The 19,434-nt window shown below is 37.2% G+C and overlaps 2 protein-coding genes across 10 annotated transcripts in view; one reads left to right on the plus strand and one right to left on the minus strand.

Annotated features, from left to right (window-relative positions):
* Window positions 1-19,434, minus strand: part of Octbeta3R (Octopamine beta3 receptor) — a 492,955-nt gene that overhangs the window by 187,695 nt on the left and 285,826 nt on the right. The window lies entirely within an intron of this gene.
* Window positions 7,505-19,434, plus strand: part of LOC137244654 (uncharacterized) — a 31,188-nt gene continuing 19,258 nt past the window's right edge. The window contains exon 1 of the mRNA XM_067773972.1: window positions 7,505-7,740. Within this exon, the coding sequence (XP_067630073.1) occupies window positions 7,648-7,740 (93 nt within the window). The 5' untranslated portion in view covers window positions 7,505-7,647. The remainder of the gene's footprint in view (window positions 7,741-19,434) is intronic.

Raw genomic sequence — 19,434 nt, forward strand, 5'->3', positions numbered from 1 at the left:
GCTATCCGTTTTAACCCACTCGCATCATGCTGTCAGCCAACGTTGAACGGCAAGTCTTTTCTACACAATTAGTATTGTTGCAAAAAGGTTAAGGAAAGCTATCTCACGCTCATTGCCATTTGTGAAAAAGGGAAATGATTCAACACTACATACACAATACATCAATCAATTCATCCGAAATGACTTAGCCCATATTATTCAGCCATGTCACAGTTTTGCTTGCATCCAGTTCGCAGAGAAAAGGACGCACTTTTTGTGGGGTATCTGTTACTTATGTGGATATCCTTATAGCAGTTTGTGTGTGGGTTAATATGTTAGTGCCGTCAACATTTTGACATATTCAATGTATGCTGTCTTACTTGATAGTTTCCCTTTATCCATTAATTTTTTCGCTTCACACTGGTGACCTTTTATCTACTAAGCTTCAATTTAAAAAATTAACCTTGGTTCAGGCTAACTATTCGGTTGCACTGATATATAAACTCAATGCCCTGTATTTAGGTCAGTCTGAGCACATACATATGTACTTATATGGTGCATATGGAACTCCCACAATCTCATTTATATTTCTAAATCATAATTTATTTTGAAAGGACTATTGCAAATAATTCAGAATTGTACATCCAATTAAAAGCTTTTAACTCTTCCAATAAAACCACCATCATTATACTTATATCGGGCTTAACAGCCAAGACGGTTTTTGCCATTGCGTACCAAGCCAGCTTTCTCTGTTTCACGATAGTTGACACCAATTGGGAGCTACAGGGGCGTTAAGTGTTCGCTCACATATCTCAACTTACTCAGTGGAGTCTCGCTTTGTTGTCAAACATGGGTGTGGAGAGGCATACTCTCTGGGGGGCAAAGTTTTCACTTTTTAGCATATCAGGAGCTTGCGAAGCTTTTTTGAATTGAAAAAATATAGATATGCATAAAAAAATTTGGTTGATGCTACCATTGTTTTTTCCGTAGCCTCAAGCGATTTTTCGGTGGCCTTTACCAATTTGATCGGTTAGGTTAGGTAGGCTTGAGCTCGCCGGTCCATGAGGACCTCAAATAGACTGAACGCATCCGTAGTGCTACCAGAAGTTTCTATAACGATCAAACTGAAATACCAGCATCTATGTTATAAAATAACTCCGTCCTCTTGGCAAATACTAGAAGCTGTCTAGGACCTATGTCACTTGGTGCTCCTAGAGCTGACAGTCGTGTAAACTCCTGACAGCTGGAGTGTTATCCTCGCAAACGCAAGACACGAGCACAAAACGTGTCCCACCGTTTCCTCCCCCAACCCGCACTTTATACATGTGCTATCAATAACCAAGCCTAATTTAAAGGCATGTGACGCCAGAAGGCAGTGTCAGAATAACCGTCATAAGTCTACAGTCCTCTCTTTATAATGATAGTAGCAACCTTGCTAGGAATTTCCTCAACCGCGCTGTGTCGCTACAGTGCTCCATGTCTGCATACAAATTTATCCGTGGGAATCTCTTCGGCCTGGAAAAAGCACGGTTGTTGATCTTCAACAGATCACTATACTCGTACTGGCGCGCTTCGCTTTAACATTTCCTTTACAATTTTTCTAAAAAGACTCAGTTCATTGCTCCATCATGGCGGCTTTGATAACTAGCATCTGCTTAGTTTTTCGTGTATCGTACCGCTGAGAGCTATTGCCGTCCTGCTCAGCAAGCGTCGACACTGGCTTACTGGTTGTCGGGCACTAGAAGAAGCGATGCTTGCACTACTAGTTTACCGACTACCTCCGAACTGGTTTTAATCGGTTGCAACGCAGGACACTTGTTAGTCCACTTTTACTGACCGCTCTTAAATCGGAGCTAAATATATTTAAACTAATTAATCAAAGACAGCGGCTTTGTCAGAACTAATTACGACTGAACCTGTTAAGTACGCGCTCCATAGGAGAAGTGTTAGTTGGAAGCACTGCGGGGGGACAGCATAGAAACTAGTACAGTCTCCTAATTTAGTGGTTCTGTTATAGTTTGGAATAAGTGCGATTTGCTGCGGAGCACTTACAAAGATTTTTTAAAAATAAGTTGCTAACTTCATAGGAAGCGACTTGAGTGTCCTTAGTGTTTTCAATTAGCGCCAGATAACGACGTAAACTTTTTTAAAAGGTAAATTGCTCTTTAAGTAGGAAAGTAGTGGTAAATTTCAAATTCAGAGCACGATTGATGAAAGTATCAATTTTCCAGCCGATTTGAAAGTTCTTATGTGCTCTGCCTGAAATCGGCTCTCTTAACTCGGATGAATGGAATTCAAGAAAAATATTTCTAACGTTACCCTTTCGAACTACAGTGCCAAGAGAGGATGGTTTTGTAGCAACCGGATGATAAGTTCATTAGGCGGCATACAGATTAACCTGCCAACAAGGCTCATCTTGTTTGCTTGCTAGTTATTGCAGTTGTGTGTTCACATTCGAATACAAATCATATGATGATGGCGCTACAGGAGCAATCACTCGCTCTCTCACATGCAAGCTTTGTTAAGCTCACACTTGCTTGAAGCTTTGGCTGTTGTTTGGCGTGTAATTGGTTGTGATTGTCATTGTGCAAATAATACCCTGCGGTGCTGCTAAACGTACACAGGCCGTAGGATAACGGTTCGGTCGTTACTATGTCAAATAAGCAACAAATCGACATTAATCACAATTATAGGTTGTACCGTGTATGTATGTATAAAAGTATTTCATACATACATGTGTACATATATTTAGTAGATCGTATCGAAATCAAAGGTAGGCAATAACATAGTTGGTTACAGTGCATCGATTTTACACTACTTCTAAAAGAAACTTATTTCCACATGTTGGTTTCCACAAACATTTTATGAAACCTATTGAAAATATGCTTAGTGGCAAAAAATTGGTGGAAATAACTTTCTAACTAAACTCTTTTGGGAGGGGGATAGGGGGGGGGGGGGGTAACAGAAATTTGTTAGTGCACTTTCCCGACTATGAACAACAATAATACGAATCAAAATTATTCTTTATACTTTATCAAGCAGGCCTGCCAGACGTTCTTCTGATCTTACTTTGTTGAATATGCATAAGTTTTAAGAAGTTTTTACCTCTTACCCTCCCTACCCCTCTCTTCACCTTTTTCTAATCCTTTTATTCACTTCACCCTTTCTCTGTCTCTGCGCCTCTTTCTCCCTCTCCATCTTTCCCGCACTGCTTTTCCGATCCATCTATCCTTATTTATCTATCTTCCTCTAACTCTATCTCTATATATATCTCAGTCTCAGTTCCCATTCCCATTCCCAGTCCCAGACCCAGTCCCAGTCCCAGTCCCAGTCCCAGTCCCAGTCCCAGTCCCAGTCCCAGTCCCAGTCCCAGTCCCAGTCCCAGTTCTAGTTCTAGTTCCCGACCTAGTCCCAGTCGGCAATTTCCCGGAAAAAAGTGTCGAAAATACAAATCCAGGCAAAGAGTAACCTATATATCAAACTTCAGCAAATTGAACCATGAACAAAATTTGTTAGAACAGATCAGTCCCTAATACCTTTCCCGGAAAAAAGTTTCGTAAATACTACTCCAGGCATAGGGATACCTATATACCAAACTTTAGCAAAATCGAGCCATGAATAAAGTTTGTGTGAAAAAATCGGTTCCTGGTCCACTTTCCGGAAAAAAAGTAACGTAAATTCTAATCTGTTTACAGCTGGGCTGTTTAAAAGTTACTAGAATCTAATTTGAGGAAATCTCCACGTCTTCCTTTGCCGAGTACCTGGACTCAGAACAGTCGAAGTGAAAGAAATTGCAGATTAGGTGGTAAAAAGGCTCCGAAATAGGATCTGATTGGGCGAAATCAGGAGAATGATCTAAGACTTAAATGCTAGGGTAACGAAGTTTTTATAGACCAACCGCGAAGACTGTGAGGTTTGAAGGCCACTATGGGTATGTTAGCAAAGAAAAAGAGGCAACTTTCTTTACAAACGCAACAAATTTGAGAAGAATATGCTTACGAGCGTTATCGCGGGTTGTTGGGTTTTTCTGTAGATGCTTTCAGGAAGAATAGTCGAATAGACAAAACGACTTCGATTTTTAGGTACACCTCTTCTCGATAGTCTTGGGTACCACGGACGTGGATCTTTCATTCCTGATTAGGATCATATGGAGAGGCATGCGGCTTGATGGGAATTAATTAGGAATTGTATGGTTTTATGAGTGTGTCTCCAAAAGTACTCACAGTGTATAAAAATCTCCCTGAGTAGTAGTAGAAATGCTAGCGCTCTCAACTCAGTTTAATCTACATTACATGGCCTAGATTACATAATTAAAGAGACCAACCGCCAAAAGTTGTTTATTTTTGCTCGAACCAAGATTTGGATTATCAGCGCAGAAGATATGCATTCAAAGTATAATCAGCTACACTCCCGTTCATATTCACACACAAACTTGAGATAAACGAAAAAACTTAATTTGACATCCTGGTATACAAATATTTGCGTACTAAATATTAAAAAATCTGGATATTAGTAATTTCGATCTATGAGACTGACTACGTTGAGATAAGCTTGGTTAGAGTGATAGCATTCGACGAATATGAATCTGACAAGTTCGGGCATTATCAATTTCAAATACTATCTCGATTTTGCTCTAAGAATTTGATAAGACGATGTCCAAACTCTGCTACCGTTAAACTTCTGTGACGCTACAGCTTTGCCAAAAAAAAAAAAGAGTTCTCAAATCCCGGTTAAAAAATCTCTGCAACTATATGAAGATAATTATTGTGCATATGATGCACCTTACTTTTACTCAATTTCGTATGCTGTATTCGGCCAATTTGAATAGGTTGAATATGCCCTTTACCTCGAACGTGAAATTCAGCACAAGCCATTACTGAAGCGATGATAACTGTTTATATAAAAGCCCTAGATATATCTTTCACGAACTCAAAGTATTCTCAGCACTCTTGTCAATCGTAGAACTTGTTCTCAAGATGACGAGAGGCAATAAATCATGCAGAGCTTTGTTTGAGAGATCGCCCATTCAACAGCGTACAATTTCTCAATGTTTAAGATCGTCTTGCCAAGGGTGAATGGCAGTATTTACGAACCGTAGATTGAACTACAGAATGTTATGATCGTGATTGAGATTCTACAAAGAATTTTTATGTTACTCTGTGATCACCGTTAGGTATTCCTGAAAGAAAACCATTGATATCACCATAGCAACTAATTGGCAGGATATTACAGTAAAACAGTGCTGAGGAAAATCAAGCCTGTGGGATCATCGCATAATTTTTCTAAATATAGGCTCACAGAGTGACGCAAATCCACCGACTAGAAGTCCAAAAAGAACAACGTTGAAGTCTGTACGAAAGGAATATTGATAGGGACTGTAGAGACAACACACACATTCAACCTTTAGACAATCTGAATGAGTTGAGTCTCAAAACAAGCTTTCAGGTAGCATAAACAAGTTTGAGGAGGTAAAATAACTTCTCACAATATTAGTATAAAACCTTAGCGACCTTAGATCGAATCTCAGAAAGGTTTTCAATGACTAACTATGTAACTCAAGGGAAATTTTAAGAACTGTAGGACCTACATGGTGGAATATAAAAGAGTAGTACGCGTTGCGAGCAAAAATTCTGACCGTAAAATTAAGGGCCAAATTATGTATGATGCTGTGACACATTGCGTCGCAGTCACTGGCATACTCATGAATGCTCATATATCATACGAATTCACGAGAAAGTACGACTCGTTGCGTTATTGCGTTATAAACTCGATTGAGTCGATTAAGGACTTAGAAAGGTTTGGCGGGATTTAAGAAAAAATTGGAAGGAAATTGGAAATGTACAAAGACAGATCCGAGATAAATATTGGTTTGGTAGTCATAGAGATTTCAAGGGTATATTGTTTTCATCCAGAAGTCTTTGCAAGTTTATAAGCTTCCAAATGATTCGAGGACCGGAAAATAACTTTTTAGGTGTTTATCTTCTGCGCGAGACCGGCAGTGTGGGTCGATTTGTATGGACGAAAGTTAACCAAAATCGCGCCATCTATTTTTCGATAGTATTTGGGCTTGGGAAAAAAAGTTGCACTACGCATATCCAAAAAAATAATTTTCGAACATGCGAAATTTCATTTTTTTGAAATGTCCGCTAAAAACGTTGTCGATAACAGTTTTTTGAAAAAAAAAATATATATATATTTTTTGGGTTGGCCAGGGTATACATAACAATTTTACAATCAAATGAAAATGTTTTTAGTAGGTCATGAAATAAACTTTAAAAATCAAAGTCGAAAATTATTTTTTTGGATATGCTTCGTGGAACTTTTTTCCTGAGCCCAAATACTATCGAAATATAGATGGCGGGATATTGGTTATTAAATCGACCGAGTCTATTCTATATATCAAAATGATCTGGGCAAAAAAAGAAATTCATTTAGCCATGCCCGTCGGTCCGCCCGTCTGTCCGTAAACACGATAACTTGAATTAACTGTGAGGTATCTTAATGAAATTTGGTATGTAAGTACCTGGGCACTCATCTCAGATCGCTATTTAAAATCAACGAAATCTGACTATAACCACGCCCACTTTTTCGATATCGAACATTTCAAAAAAATGGAAAAAGTGCGGCAATTCATTACCAAAGACGATTAGGCAATGAAACTTGGTAGGGGGGTTGACCTTATGGCGCAGAATAGGAAATTAGTAAAATTTTGGACAATGAGCGTGGTACCGCTCACTTTTAAAAGAAGGTAATTTAAAAGTTTTGCAAGCTGTAATTTGGCAGCTGAGTATGTAATGTTCAGTTACAACTGAACTTCGCCCTCCTTACTTGTTTATAAAGCGCTTTCTTGCTGACTATTGGAGGTCTTAGTAAATCGACTATACAGTTCTGTAGGTATTGAATTGGAATACGTGATATGTATTTATTTGTGCGTTATGTATATTATCTGAGTTCCCGTCGAAAGAAATGATATGGCTGGAAAAACCCAGCGTCAATGTAGGTATACTCTTGGTATGTAGGAACAAAGTGGAAAGATCGAAATTTTTACTTGAATATGGTTCAGCAAAATCGGAAGAGCATAATCAGCTGTGCATGGAGTGTTCTTGGCAGTCGAAAAACCGATACCCGTAAACTTTTATCGACTTCTACAGGTCATTAGATTATAGGCTTGTATAAAAATACGGCATCATTTCCTCTCGAAGCTTCTTTGCAAGAAGCGTTGGCTTGTTATTTTTTATTCGATATGGTCTAATAAACATGAACATATATATATATATATAAACAACTATTTCATCTCGTCATTGCTGTTAATTATTTTTGCCTGCTGTGAGTTTATATGTTTACTACCGTAAGCGTGTTCGGATAAAGCCTTAAGTTCACTGAGAGGATTAATACATCAAAAAATAACAAATCGTTTACAAGTAACTTTTTTATTGTTTAACAAAAGCATAAATAAAAAACATATGACCATTGAAACTATAAATATCTTCAATTCTTGTGTAAAATTTAACAGTCGCCGTCAATAATCTGTAGCGTTTGCTTTCTCTTGCGCTGTAACCGATAGAATTTCTGTGTTGTGTTTGAAGTGTACCATAAAAGAAGCGATTAAGTTTTTGTGCAACAATAAAATATTTCCAGCTAATTTATTTTATTTTCTTTGCCTGTGCCATGAGCTTATTTACACTTGTTCTTGTTGGCATTGCTTTTAGTTACATTTGTGACAGCACCAAAGCAACCGACAAAGATGACGATTTCTTGCAGGTGAGTGTGAGAAGAATTGCTTAGAACGAATATAATAAATTATACAAAAATGTATAGTAATTATGTATACATACATATGTACGCGTAAGTGTATGTGTGATATTTCTGTCAGCTATTCGCCTGAAGCTATTGCATTTACGGTATCTGCTTTGAGTAAGAATTATTTTCACTTTCGACTTGATTTGTTGTCATTCGCAGTTAAGATAAGAAAATAAGTTGAATTTTAATTTAATGTTATGTATGTACTGGTGTTAAGAAGATTAAGAAATGTCGTCTTATTTGATGATAATATTATAGCATGGATTTTAATAAACTCCTTATTTATTTGCGTTTTAGGTAACCAGATTAATTATTTAAAATCAAGTATCACTGATGTTAATTGTTTTTAAAAACAGAAAAAAAAAATTGATTACTAGATTAGGAGCCTGTGAAATTAACTTATATAGAAGTTAATATAAAGAGGTCGCAAAAATCGTATAAGTATTAATTTAATTTAATTTAATTTAATTTAATTTATTTGGATTAAAGTCGACACAGACACAATGCGGTCGACTACTAAGATATATAAAACATAAAATTAATGTTATAATTAAAAATATTTAAATTCAACCATACATAGGAAAGAAAGTACAAAATATCAGGCCAGACGTGACAGTATTGAATTATGCAACTCGGAAAACGAACATTCAAAACTGATGCAGTTATACAAGTTGTTGTAGTGCGAACACCAACTTCGCAGTGGATTATTTTTGGCAAAATTTTGCCGGCAAAGTGGTAAATAAAAAGGCACAAAGTGCCTGGACGTTCTACCAGGAACAGCAAAATTTAGTCGACTAACAAGATCAGATGAGTCGATCTCGCCCATAATGAGCTTGTGAATGAACATTACCCCGAGTAAAGTTCTTCGATTTTCTAAAGTTGGCAGATTTATAAGGAGAAGCCTATTTCTATATGGTGGCAAATGCACACTAGAATCCCAGTTAAGACCACGTAGTGCAAATATAATGAATTGCTTCTGTACTGACTCAATACGCTTTATAAAGTTTTGATACCCTGGGCACCAGATACACGAACAATACTCTAAGATTGGTCGTACCAACGATGTGTAGAGGGTCTTAGTCAGATACGGATCATTAAACTCCTTAGCCCATCGCTTCACAAAACCGAGTATACCCGTTGCTTTGCTTACCATTGATGAGATATGCGTATTAAAAGTCAGTTTAGGATCAAAAAGAACGCCTAGATCACTTACGACAGATATACGCTCCAAAGGCGTGCTGTTTAACGTATACGATGTCAAACTTGGCTTCACTCGGTGAAATGTCATTAGTTTACACTTCGAGCAATTCAAAACTAGTAAATTTGCAGTACACCAACATTGAAATGAGTCCAAGTCTGCCTGAAGAAACTCCACACGGGAAGACTCCGAAGGCAAGTATGAGTAACAAAGTTTAACATCATCTGCATACATAAGAGTTCGGGAATGTATGAGAGTTTGTGGTAAGTCATTTATAAACAAGGTAAAAAGTAACGGACCCAAATGACTACCCTGAGGCACACCAGACGTTACATCAAACAACCTAGAAAAGCTGTTTTTAAACAAAACTTGTTGAGTCCGATTCGCGAGATAGCTTTCGAGCCATGCAAGCAAATGCTTTGGAAATCCAAGTAAATCAAGTTTGTAAACTAAAAGCTCATGATTGACAGAGTCAAACGCTTTACTGAAGTCGGTATAGATCACATCCGTTTGCCTATTGTTTAAAAATCCATCCATTACAAAAGAAGTAAACTCTAGCAAGTTGGTAGTAGTTGATCTACGCGGCACAAACCCATGCTGGCAGGGCGATAATATGGAGCTACACATGTGTTGAAGTTGACATGTAATTATTCGCTCAAATGTTTTGGGAATAGCTGAAAGCTTAGCTATACCTCTATAGTTCTCGATACTAGACCTACTACCTTTTTTGTGTAAAGGTATAATAAATGATTTCTTCCAAATCAGTGGAAAAGTGGCAGATTCCACAGATAATTGGAATAATTTATGTATCGGCTCAGATAAGTTAACTGCACAATATTTGAGTACACAACTAGGAACACCATCTGGACCCGGAGAAAAAATCGGTTTCAAACCGAGAAGGCTCTGAAGAACAGTATTCTTATCAATTACTGGATTAGGAATGCAATTAAAACTTTCCAAGTTGTAGGAATGTTGACCGGGTTGAAAACGTTTAGATGAGTAGGTCGACCTGAAGAATTCTGCAAATAATTCCGCAATATCATTATCAGAACTAGCATTCTTGCAACCAAAAGAAAAAGTAGCTGGAAAACCAGATGTTTTCCTCTTGGAATTAACAAAACTGTAAAATCTTTTCGGATTGTTGAAAAATTGAAATTTACAACTGCTTAAGTACAATTTATAACATTTAGACAATGAAAGTTGCAACGAGCAACCGAATATTTAGAAAAATCGGCAGACGATCCTGATCTCTTGAAACGTTTATAAAGCCTAGATTTAACATTATTGAGTCTAATAAGTTGTCTTGTGAACCAAGGTGGTTTACTTGTTCCAGCACTAACACATCGAAGGGGGACACAGCTTTCAAAGAAGCCATCAAGAATACCGTAAAATAATGAAGTCGCTGAGTTGACGTCCTTACTCGAATAAAGATCTGACCAGTCATGAGTAGCAATCAATTCGTTGAGTTTTATGAAGTCCGCCTTATAAAAACATCTTGAGCGGGATCGAGATTTTAATTTTGTAAAGCACAGCTCCATAGGAGGCTGAATAATATCAATTTCTATTTCAAGCGTAGGATGTAAGGGATCTTCTGGAAAAGATAAAGGAGAAATACGATTGAGAGCAATACCCACTGATTCATCCACAAATACCAGGTCAAGAATCTTGTTTTTACAATTTAAAACATTGTTGATCTGTACGAGAGATGTATCTAAAATAGTCTTAACGAAATCATGCTGACAGGTGGGAGTCAAAGTGTTTGAGTCGCTCAAGCTAATCCAATTTACCGAGGGTAAGTTGAAATCACCAAGAACGACTAAGCGATCTTTGTCTCGCAACTGAGAGTACAAGTTTCGAATAGCTAAATTATGGCAATTGTAAACATACATATCCGACCGGGGCGGAATATATGAGCAACAAATATATAAGTTAAAACATCGCATTGAAATCTTTACTGCTATAAACTCAATATCAAATGCGTTGTCCGACAACAACAACTCGGATGAAAGACTTGAGTCCACAGCAATAAGAACACCGCCTGCTCTAGATATACGATCACGCCGGTAAACGACGTAGTTACTTGAAAAAAGCTCAGCGTTAAAATTGTCAGGTTTTAACCAGGTCTCGGTGAAAGCAACAACCTGCGCTGTAAAAGCGAAACTGTTAAGAAAAAAGGTATTTAATTTAGATCGTAAACCACGAACATTTTGGTAATGAACGACTATAGAGAGTGAGTCGGTGACTACTTTTTTGCTGTACCCGCGGTGAAGGTAATAGAGTTTTTTGGCACTATATTGGTATTTCTCTTGTACAAATGCACCACAGAATGCTCCGGCCAAAAAGAACTGTCAAGAACACTATCAACATAAAGGTGTGGCACAGTTATTTTAAAAGATGAAATTTCCCTTTCATATTTAAAGTTAAATTTGAAAACTTCAACACTAGAATTATTAATATTAAGTTTAGAGCATATATAATTTGAAATATCATCGACAGTCAATGAAGCATGCAACCGAGAAACAAAAATTGCTCTGCGAGGCGGAACGGCAGTCACCTCCCTAGGACCAACAGGTTGCACCACGGAAACTGTCGAAGCAGAAATAGATGTTGATGTGGATGCAGAAGTTGACGTAGATGCAGGTGATGAGCCCACAGTCGAAGCAGAAATTGATGTTGAAGTTGGTGTAGATGCAGAAGTTGATGTAGATGCAGCTGACGAACCCACTGTGGTCGACTTCTTACGACGTTTGCTAACACCTGTACGTTTGCCTTTATTACCCTCATCAACATACTGTGACTCAACAGCATGCTTTGTGTTATTGTTTTTTAATGTAGTATTGTTTGCAGTTTTGTTGTGCGTGTCATTGTTATTATTATTTTTAACTAAAGAAGAAGCATAGGTACTAGCTTTAGCGCGACCAATGCTGTTGACCACCGCTTTAGATACAGGAGCAGAATTTATCTCATTAATATTTAATGATGTTCTATATATGTTAGAATGTGTTGATGAAACGCCATGAAGATGAGTGTCAGACAAAGAGCGAAAACGAAAGCTGTTCAAAGGCAAAGGCTGTTTAACATGAAACTTCGCAAAATCTTCTCTCAAGACTTTCACATCATTTGCGACAGCAGTGTTGTTGTCATAAAGGTATTTAAAATCAGAGCGAATCTCTGCTTGCCAATCACTAATTTGAGCACGCAAACGATGGCCATCGTCGAGTGATAACATCAGTGCGGTTATGAGCTCTGCATTCTTAGCTTTAAGCAGGTTAATTTCACTCACTAAAGATACTAGTGTTTGTTCAATATTAACATTATTAGCAACACTTCGCTCATTATCATTGTTTACAGCATCGACAATTGAGTCATTGCACAGCGCAGACAAATCAATTACTGTATTTTCAGTTGTATTTATTGTTGATGTAGCACTGACAGTGGGGGGTGGCGAGCGAATAGAGCGACGTCGTTCACATGTACAAACCTTGCAATAGAAAGCACTATTGGTTTCACTCAAATATTCGAGATCAGTAGGCAAAACACCGGTACAATGCAAATGAAAAAGTTCACTGCACTTAGCGCATTGAATTTTAGGTTGACCGCGATCGACCCTATTTCCACAAATACACGGCATTTTGTATTACGTATTGAACTAAAGCAAAAACAATCAAAAATGATTTAGAATTTACAAAAACACAAGCGAGCGCTTAGAAACACGTCCGAACAGCGCGAAGGTTCGTTTATTTCGTTTCGTTCGTTTATTATTCTTATAAAAATATTTTTAATTTTATCGGCCCACTGATAAAAGATTCCAGGTTGGAATTCGAGCTCAATACCTAAACCAATAATATTCTATAATAATCATTGTTTGCTTTTAATTTTTTTATAATTGAAAAATTATTTTTTATCTGGAATGGAATCTGGACAGTTTTTCAGACACCTGTCCCAGGTATGCAGATAGACCCATTTCAAAGCTTTCTAAGCCTTCATCATTAGTACGCTTTAGGCAAACAGTGTCTACACCATTTTCATATTAAAATCAGAAAACTTCAACTTGAAATAAGAAAACTTCATTTGAAAATCGGAATAAACAAATTAAAATGAGAAAGCTTCAGTTTAACGTGAGAAAATTTCATTTGAAAATCAGAATAGTCAATTGAAAATAAGAAAACTTCAGTTTAAAATGAGTTACTTGAGAATGTTTCGTTTCAAAATAGGAAACCTTTATTTGGAAATAAGACAAGCCACTTGAAAACGAGAATATTTCATTTAAAAATAAGAAACTACCATTTCAAAAACAGAAATTTTTATTTGGAAACGAGAACTCACCAATTGAAAATGAGAAAAAAAAATATTATCACAATTTTATTATAACTAATTGCCTACAGGCATATTTTCTAAAGTTACAGCATTTGTATGGAAAGAGGATGAGTGTTGAAACGCTCGTGCACAATCACCGCCAGTTACGATTACTTTAGCTTGGTCCATCAAATTTTCCGAGTATGCATCCCTTGTTATGCTAAATTTTGCCCTTCAACAATGGGAACGGTCATATTACTCTTATCATATATATGTTTTTATCTTAGCCCAAATGGTTTCAATAGAGTTCATCATGGGCGAATAAGGGCCAAGGCGTAACATCTGCCATCGTCCACCTGAATGATTAGCTACAGCGTTCTCTATTGTAGAGTGACATGGGGCATTGTCGCCATTTTCGACTAGCATGCCAACCTAATATAAATGCACGCAAGTCATTTTCTGTCAAAAATTTCTCATGCACATACAACTTATATGAGAGCAACCCAAATTGAATTTGCTGCGTGAAAACCTAACTCGATTTCCAATTTTTGTTCTTCGTGACATTTAGATTTGACGTTTGCACACATGTTTTACAATGTTCGCAACGCATGCTTATTTGGGTTAGGGCAAAAAACGCCGGTTGTTTGCGTGCGCTAAAAAAACGCAGTGCGGTTTATTAGGTTGGCATGTAAGTTTGCTAAGTTGTTGTCTTGCCTTTCTCTTCGCTGTAATACATTAGCTATCCATGCGCCACAAGTCTCTTTTCTAAACGAAACCCGCTGCATATCCATTGCAACAAGTGATCACAACTCTGTTCCGGTCTTCGTTTGAATTTTTCTTATAAACTTTTCTCGAATATTCTTCGGTATCTGAAAAATTATATGTATGTATACAAAGATTTTAGCTTGCCTACATTTGACCATACCGTCCATTTATTGGCGACAAATTGGGCACATTTTGTAATCCCTGTTCAATAGAGAACGGATGCAGTATTCGTTAAATAGGTGCTTACATGGTAGAATACGCGAAATCGTCCTTCTATCCATTTTTTCAACGCAAATTGCACAATTGTCCTGGAACTGCCTTATTACTGCTGTTCTGTTTTACTCGATTAATGATATTATTATTTTCGTTTCCCCTCATATTTCGCAATGGTAATTCTGATTTTTCTTTCCCTACTTGATGTATTTTTCATTAAAGAGGTGCTGTTGTGTACAGTTGTTTTTATTTAAAACTTAAGCACACACCGTATCATATTCTCATTTTAAAAGAAAACTTTATTATTTTTAAATTAAAATTTCTTAATTTTTGAATGTTGTTTTCTCATTTTAAAATGATATATTCAAATGAATGTTTCCTATTTTGAAACGAGCTTTTCTTATTTTGACTTGAAATTTTCTCAATTTCAAGTGAACAATCCAGTTTCAAAATGGAAAATTCTCACTTTTAAATGAAGCTTTCTCAATTTAAGTTGCAAAGTCTGTTTTTGAATTGAAATTTTCCCATTTTAGACTGAATAATCTGATTTTTAATTGAAGTTTTCTCATTTTAATCTGTGAATGGTGTAGAATGACTCCTAGATATATCGTGCAAGATTTCTCTTGCAAGATCAACCCTTCTAGCTTAGGCCGGATCCAAAGTGGGACCTTGTACCTTAAATATAGAAAAAAATAGTTTTTACGATCCATGCTAAGCAAAATTTTGTTGATGCAGTATATTGCTGGCGATTTATTAATTACATTTTTGGTTGAACAAAAGCCTTTCATAGAACGCCTGTTTTCAGATTAAAGAAAAAGCAAACGTTTTTTCTGAAGTTCGAACTTAGGGAAGCGTCCCAGTCAACAACACACTCGATGCAGAAGGGGGTCTCCGGATCCCTCCTTTAGAAAAGTTTAATCCAAATGTGCCCTGCTGTGCCTGGCTATCGCCTCCTAATAACCCTATGGATATTACACCTGATTCTAATGAATTTGCAGTTTCTTGGACTACCAGAAACGTTTTGACGATTAATCATCACTTGAGGAGAGGAAGAGAACGAGTGTGCGTATAGAAGGGCATGCAAATAACTTTGAAAGAAATCATATACTTATACAGTCAGTCAGTAAGCGCAGGAATCTCACTAAACCTTGTGGGATCGATGATATCCCGAGCTTCACCACTGCCGTGTTTCGTCCAAGAGATATATTCTGCTGATAACAGAGAGCTGAGTTGATAGAAATCTCAAGAACACCGGTCGCGGACCATTTTAGCCAGTGGAGTAAGCACTGGTTCAATGACTATTGATTGCTTATCTGTTACCCCAAATAACGGATAAGAGATGTATCGTTATCTTTTACTTGACAACAAATTTAATATGTAACTAGCTTATGCCCGTGGGTTTTACCCCACGTGTATATAAAAATATCGGGGTTACGCGTAACTGGCCACGAGTAAAACATGAGTTGGTAAGATTGACTGAATAAGAATAACCTCCTTAGTATAGATAATTGCATAATCCTCCTGAAAGGCATAAACATCGCGATGTAAACTTTACATTAGGAAAGGACCTACGTCTTGATATTCATGGAAAGGTCAATACACTATTGAAAAATACTTCGGTCTTTTCGAACCACTTAATGGTTATGAGCCTGCAAACACAAATGTCCGTGCAGAAATAAAAATATCAACCGCCGAACCGGTATATAGTAAATCCTACCCATACCCAACATGTATGAGAGATGAAGTGGAAAAACAGATAAATGAGCTCCTAGACGAAGGGGTTATCCGGCCGTCAAAAAGCCCATACAACTCTCCAATTTGGGAAGTCCTTAAAAAGCTTAAGGCGAATGGGGACAAACAGTATCGTATGGTTGTAGACTATAAACGGTTGAACGCTGTAACTATCGCCGATACTTATCCAAATTACAGATATAAAAGCGACTCTTTTAGCCTTGGCCAAGCCAAATTCTATACGACAATTGATTTGACTTCCGCATTTCACCAAATTCCCATGAAGGATTCGGACATCCCAAAGACAGCCTTCTCCACAATGAATGGCAAATACGAATTTCTTCGGTTGCCATTCGAGTTGAAAAATGTGCCTGCCGTTTTCCAAAGGATGATATACGATGTCCTCAAAAAAGTACATCGGAAAAATTTGTTACGTCTATATTGACGATATCATAGTATTTGGCAAAGATGCAGAGGAACACCTTGTTAATGCTGACAAGTTTTTTGCAACAATTTGGGAGGCGAATCTTAAGGTTAATTTGGAAAAGACATGCTTCTTTGAAAAAGAAGTCGAATTTCTAGGCTTTGTTATTACTCCCGATGGAGTACGTGCTGACCCAAAAATGGTAGAAGCTACAGCTAATGACTGTTGTTGTATGATATATTCATTTTGTAACAGGATTCCCCTCGCGTAGGTGAGGTTGACAATTGAGTTGCAGAAGCCCTGAATCATTAAATGTTTGTATTGCGCTCATCAATCCCTTGATTCGCAGCTAGTGATCTTTCTTGAGTTTCATTGATAGGGATAGGAAATTTGAGGCATTTAAAATTGAGAAGACAAACCTATTGGTATCAAGGGAATCCTTGGTTGTAAACTTTTTTTTTCGAAATTTTCCGATTAAATTAATTGCTTCAATGACATCCGTAAAAGTTTTGTGATAAAAGCCTTGTCCCACTACATACATACACTATTATGATACTTGTTTTCTTAAAAAATGCGCTGAGCACATTTATCAGCCACTAACTGATTTATTCAATATGTCCCTAAAAAGTGGAGTCTTTCCTTCTGCTTGGAAGGAATCTTTTCTCATACCCCTTCACAAAAGTGGTAGTAGGTCGTGTGTAGAAAACTATCGAGGAATAGCAAAGTTGTCGGCCATCCCAAAGTTGTTTGAAGCTATCGTTACCAATCAGCTAACATTTTCCATTTCTACTTTGATTGCAGAACCGCAACACGGATTCTGTAAAGGCAAATCTACCATTACTAATCTACTTGAGTTCACAACTCATGTTTCTAAGGGATTTAGAGAAAATCTTCACACAGATGTTATTTATACTGATTTCAGTAAAGCATTTGACAAAGTATCCCACTCCTTACTTATCTACAAGCTGGATCGGCTTGGCTTCCAACCTGGTCTCACCCAGTGGATCTCGTCGTATCTCTGCGGTCGAACGCAAAAAGTTATTTTTAAAAATACTTTTTCAAATGTCATCGATGTTCCCTCTGGCGTCCCACAAGGCAGCCACCTTGGTCCAATTCTGTTCTTGCTATTTATTAATGATATCTGTACCACTATAAAATATTCCAAAATCTTAATGTATGCTGATGATGTAAAACTTTTTAGGTCTTATGCGTCTATCGAAGAACGTCCCTTGCTTCAAGGGGATTTAAACTGCCTAGTTACTTGGTGCAACGTAAATTCAATGCCGCTGAACCTCAATAAATGCAAATTCATGTGCCTATCTCGAAGATCTTTGCCAGCAGCCTCTTACGTAATTAATAATTTTTGTCTTCTATCAGTAAACTATTTTGAGGACTTGGGAGTCACGATAGATGCAAAACTTAGTTTCAACCTTCATATTAATGCTACTGTCAATAAGGCTAGAGGTGTTCTTTCATACGTAAAACGGTGGTCCAAAGAATTTAGTGACCCTTATGTAACTAAAGCCCTTTTCATCACCTTAGTTAGACCGATACTAGAATACGGATCAATAGTCTGGAATCCACAATATCGAGTTCATGCAGATAGACTTGAATCAATACAAAAGCAATTTCTACTTTTCTCTTTAAGGAATTTTCAGTGGGACTCTGCGTATAATCTTCCACCTTATACTAGTCGGTTAAAGCTTATCAATCTTCCAACTCTTGCAAGTCGTAGAGAAATGCTAGGCGTTATATTTATGGCTAAACTCCTGAATGGACTGATTTCTAGTCCAATTCTTTTGAACGAAGTAAATTTCAACGTCCCATCACGGGTGTCAAGACATTACAAACCTCTTCTTTTGAGGCAGTGTAGAACTAATTTCGAATTAAATGAATCTTTTCGGTGTTTGTGTCATGATTTTAACACTCATTCTAATTCATTTGATATAACGGATTCACTTTTTACCATAAAGAAAACTGACTTATCCTATCTTAACTCTTAACAAAAAAAAAAAAAAATCAAATAAATTAAAAATGTTCACTTATTTAACAATGTAGTATATATATGTATAATTTCTATGTAATTTCTAACTGTTATGTATAGTACTCAGCTGATGATTTTTATTCTGTAGCTGAGCAGTTTTAGATCTCGACGCTTAACAAACCTCCGCCTATCAACAACTCGGCAATAACAAATCCGTACGTCATGCGGATGCGCCCCTCGCGCCGGTCGGGCGGGCTTTGGAGGGTTTAATCCGTTGGGTATTATTATTATTATTATTATTATGGGCCCTTTTTTAAAGATCAATCGATGAGGAGAAAAATCTGATGGCTCAAAAGAGCAAACAAACTAAATCGGATATGCCAGCTGGGACTCTTCCACGACTGTGTTAATAGAGTGATAAGTTTTCTTGATTCTAGTGATATTGACATCCTCATTTTAAAGTGCCTAAAATGCCTTAAATTAAAGCTTCAGGTGATGTCATAATTTCTCAAAAACTTGCAGGCAAAATCAAATCTGTTAGTAAAGAAATAAGAATTTTGTCATAATTAATTTCAAGAAGTTTTTAAGCAAAAGCTGCTAATGAAGTGTTTCCGCCAAATTGCCCTCTCATATTTCTAAAGAGAGTAAATGTTTGTACGTAAAGCCGCCTACAGACGAAAAAGCACGCATTTACTTCAACTGCGGCTGCTCCAGCCAGTAACAGGAAAGCACCACCTTTGGGATTGTGATTACACCTTAAATTCTTAGAGGTTTGGTCTAAAGCTTGCACCCACTGTTTATGAGTCATGGTGCACACATCGCACACCCTTACTTTGGCCTGACCGTCTGCTTATATTGCACATCGGTGTATCAGATATTTGCAGATAGTGGTCATTTAAATGCGGAGTTGTACGTCCACCACACAAAGGGTATCCCTGGTATCTGAGAAAGCAACTGCCATAGTGATGTCTCCTTTTGGTCTTACATCAATTAATATCAAATTAAACAGAATTTTTTTTTTTCCGTTTCCTCCAGGCGTATCCA

This window comes from Eurosta solidaginis, chromosome 1, assembly GCF_040869045.1.
Source record: "Eurosta solidaginis isolate ZX-2024a chromosome 1, ASM4086904v1, whole genome shotgun sequence".
In the NCBI taxonomy this organism is placed as follows: domain Eukaryota; kingdom Metazoa; phylum Arthropoda; class Insecta; order Diptera; family Tephritidae; genus Eurosta; species Eurosta solidaginis.